The 4084-nt window shown below is 33.3% G+C and overlaps 1 protein-coding gene across 1 annotated transcript; it reads left to right on the top strand.

Moving 5' to 3' along the window:
- The first annotated feature begins 310 nt into the window (after positions 1-310).
- On the top strand, positions 311-1886 carry LOC104097380 (protein SHI RELATED SEQUENCE 1-like). The gene is made up of 2 exons (XM_009603934.4): positions 311-838; positions 1466-1886. Exons 1-2 carry the CDS (start codon positions 559-561, stop codon positions 1798-1800), a joined length of 615 nt encoding a protein of 204 aa, XP_009602229.1. The 5' UTR covers positions 311-558; the 3' UTR covers positions 1801-1886.
- Positions 1887-4084: the final 2198 nt, after the last annotated feature.

Genomic DNA, 4084 nt, shown 5'->3' with positions numbered 1-4084 from the left:
GTAAAATGGCTGAATGAACTCCGAAGAGTGAAGGACAAATGATTCACACTGCAGTACGTGTACGTACACATAGCAAATTATTAAAATTTTCTTTTTGTTTCTTTTTCGGATTAAAAGGGGTTCCCATGAAATAACTACTAAAATTGTTTTCGTTTAGTCAGAAGATCACGGGTTCGAAATAGCCTCTCGTAGAATTACATGGCAGTACTACATACAATACACCTTTGTGGTAGGGTGATTTCCGAAATTCATAGTGCATACCTTTTTTTTCTTTTTTGAATTAAAAACAAATTTGCTATTGGTGGAAAGGTGCCTGAAAAAAGCTAGAAAGGGGGAAAAAAGAATCCTCAACGCCCCCAACATATAGTACTCTAGAGCCATGAGCTCTCTTGGGAGGAAAAAAAAACAAAAAACACCAAAAAAACAAACGGACCTTCCCAAATTTAAGAACAGAAATTGGCTGAACAACATAGAATAATTCTTCAAAAGGAAAGCTCAAATGGTGAAATCAACAAAAATGAGTGTTATTCGGGAAAAATCAAAGAGGGTAATTTCAAGATGATGATGAGGGAAGTAGAATTAGGATCATCAAGTAGTAGGTGCCAAGATTGTGGAAATCAAGCTAAAAAAGATTGCACATATTTGAGGTGCAGAACTTGCTGTAAGAGCCGAGGGTTTCATTGCCAAACGCACGTTAAGAGCACTTGGGCCCCTGTATCCACAAGGCGTCCACGGCACCATCTTCACCAGCAGCTTTCCACTATTCAACAACAGCAATATCAGCTTCAAGCTGGGCCAAACCCTAATAAAAGATACAGAGAAAATCATGAAATTCAAGGTACACTTCTAGTACTCTACTGTTGCCCCTTTTTTGTTGCTTATTTGTGCAGACAACATTTGAAACTCAAACACGGCGTAGGGCTCATACTCTTCTGTTGTCATCACAGACAATCTTTGATTACATAGTACATATATAGATCTCACACACTCATTGCATTTTGCTTGCCTCTTTTAAATCTACTATAGCTATGAACAGAAACTATGAAACCCTAGCTATTTGCTGCTTTCTTTTTATGCAGTACTATACCATGCTCACTAGCAGTCAGTGAATTTTCGTTTTATTTTTAGTTGTTAAATATAGCATGTTAATTAGCCACATGAAAGCTCCATGAGTTGGCAAAAGTGTTACACAATTAATTAGATCACTAATTATAAGCTAAAAGGGCAAATTCCTATGATAAGTATTAGAGTGGTCGGTAACCTATAAAAAATAGTAATTTCTACCTATGATTTAAACTAATTAAACCAATGGTGTAAAATAATTTCACACAGTTTACATAACCAACAAGCTAAGCACTAAAAAGAAAAAAGAAAGAAAAAAAAGGAAAAGACTGGTAAGCTATTTTATTTAATTATTATTTGTTGTTATATATATATATATATATATATATATATATATATATAGGTGAAGAAGGAGGTGATTTTCCGGGGGAAGTGAGTTTTCCAGCAGTATTTCGATGTATTCGCGTAAGTTCAATTGACAATGTGGTGGATCAGTATGCTTATCAGACATCGGTAAACATAGCAGGACATGTTTTTAAAGGGATATTATATGATCAAGGACCTGAGAATCGTTACAATAATATGGCCGCTGGGGAAAGCAGCTCCTTTCAGCAGCAGCAACCTCCTAATTTACTTACTGCTGCTACCACTAGTACAACTACAGCTCCTTCTTATCCCAATCCTTTTAGTGCTTTGATGCCTGGTACGCAATTTATTCAATACCCAAAATCATCTTGAAGCAAACTTAATTTTAACTTATAGTGTACACAAATAGTGTAAATTATGCTTATTAGTGTATTTAATAGGCATGTATTCTACGTCAATTTTTAGATTAAATAATTTCACTTATTATGGTTATAACCTATATTTACTTTTATCCTTTAAGTAATTAATGTGATACAGTCAAACATAACATATATTATAACAGCCTAATTTGCTCCGAATATTTTTGGATGTTATAGCAAAGTGTTGTTATTGAGAACATATATTATAAAATAACATGAAAATTGGTTCCGGAAAAGCTTTGCTTTTATAGATAAGTGTTGTTATATAGGGAGGTTTGACTATACCGTTTGTTACGTTGTCCATATATAGAAGTTAATTAATCTCCTCTTTTATGTCTCAGCATTTGGTTTTGAGCAGTGCAAAGGTAAAAAACAATGCACTTTGAACATTGAACAAGAATGAAAATTAAATTACTAATTCCAATTATTGTATGGATAGGGTTGTATGTAGGAGTATCTTTTACTCCTATCTTTTAAGTAATTTGATAACATGAAAGATCTCTTTTATCTCTAGGTATTTTGTCATGTGTAGTGCAAGGGTAAAAGTTAAAGAAATGTACATTGAACATTGAACAAAAGGGAAAGAGAAGAAAAAGGTTAAAAAGGGATTTCCAGAGAAAAAAGAGGAGTAGTTTTTGTTTCGAACTTCAACGAAGAATTATTGGTCTTTCCTCTGCAAATTTAATATCGTTCCGTGTTAGCATATATTTGGTTCTGCTTCTGCAGTTTGTCTTATCATGGATTTCCCTCATCCCCATTGTTTTTTCTTTGTTTATGGGAATTAATTATGTCGGATTATAATCAACATCGAAGCCACTTTCTCTTTATTACTCGTTTATTTGCCGGCCCAACATGCATGTATCCATTTTGATGGACAGAAAAACAATTAAATGATAACCCTTGAATCATTTTTTAACGAGTTATAAATACTTTTACACCCACAAATCACTTAAAAGATATCTATACATGAAATTATGCTATCAATACATATAAATTAAATCTTATTTTTAATATATTTAGGGTGTTTTAGACTTTTAGTGACTTCATCCTCCCCCAATGACCAACCAAAAGCCAACGTGGGGAAGGTCCCTTTCTTGATTTCTTTTGGATTTGATCACATAAGGAAATCATGCAAGAAAGTAGGCAGTGATGCTTACCCACCACAGTTGTCCCCTTGTTGCACGTAAAAAGTTCAACACTAGCTCCAAGTCGTCAATAATCTAATTACAGCCTTTTAGATCCTTGCATCTGTTCGTGTTTTCTGGCATTATAATCACATAGATGCGAGGTTACACAAAGAAAAAAACTCGTTTTAGTGTTATACTGTGGTACAATATTTAATTTCTCATTGGGAGTTGTCAACACAAATATGTACCACTGTCTTTATACGTCTTCCCTAGTTAATTACGCGTAATGCTTTGTGACCATCTTATTAGAATTATTGATTAGTGGTATGTTTTTAAAAATTTTAAAGCATTTCTATGACATTATAACCTTAGCTATTTAAGTATCTCGTTTGGAGCTTTTGTCCTAGAGCAAATTAAAGGAGAGTAGTGATATCACACCAAATAGAGTTTTTCCTGCAATTAATAATGATTAAGAAAGCATTCGATAATAAGCAAGTCTTAGACATTGATCATTGCAGCACTTTGGACATGAAAGGGAATCTCTGATTAATATAAGGGAGGACGACCCTCAATATGATTACTTAATTAAATAAGTATCTTGAAGCAAAAAAAGATTGGGTGGGCATCTTGTATGTTAGATGATAGTGACTTGAGCTATAAAAAAGCAGCTATATAGTAACATGTTTAACCTTTTATACTAAAGAGATATTCACACACTAACCAAAGGAAAAGGTTGATGCCCCCATCAATGACATAATGTTGGAATATATCCCTCTAGTAGTACTGAGAAAAGAAACTAAATTAAAAACCTGCAGGAAAAGGTATATCAGCCCCTTCATAAATTAAAACATATATGTATGTAGCAAAATGTCTTGTGTTGTGTGTATATATATTGAAATGTACGATTGTCTCCTCACGATTAAGTGTTTAGCTCATGAAAAAAGAATAAGGTCGGCACATATGATGGACTTGTCTAAACATAATATAATTAAATAATTAAAAATATATTACTTATAATATAACGAACATCTTAAACTTTTAGACGCTTGCCACATATATTTCAACATAATGTAGATATAACAATCCATGCTAAGAAATCCTGAGAGTGCA

Source organism: Nicotiana tomentosiformis, chromosome 1 (assembly GCF_000390325.3).
Source record: "Nicotiana tomentosiformis chromosome 1, ASM39032v3, whole genome shotgun sequence".
Classification (NCBI taxonomy): Eukaryota; Viridiplantae; Streptophyta; class Magnoliopsida; order Solanales; family Solanaceae; genus Nicotiana; species Nicotiana tomentosiformis.
Note: the sequence above shows the minus strand (reverse complement) of the source record. Positions and strands in the feature narration are given on the sequence as shown.

Bases quoted from the DNA above. Each gene is read 5' to 3' on its own strand.
- LOC104097380 (XM_009603934.4), top strand. From the start codon at position 559: ATGATGATGAGGGAAGTAGAATTAGGATCATCAAGTAGTAGGTGCCAA. The intron at 839-1,465 runs GTACACTTCTAG...ATATATATATAG, and splicing joins AGAAAATCATGAAATTCAAG to GTGAAGAAGGAGGTGATTTT.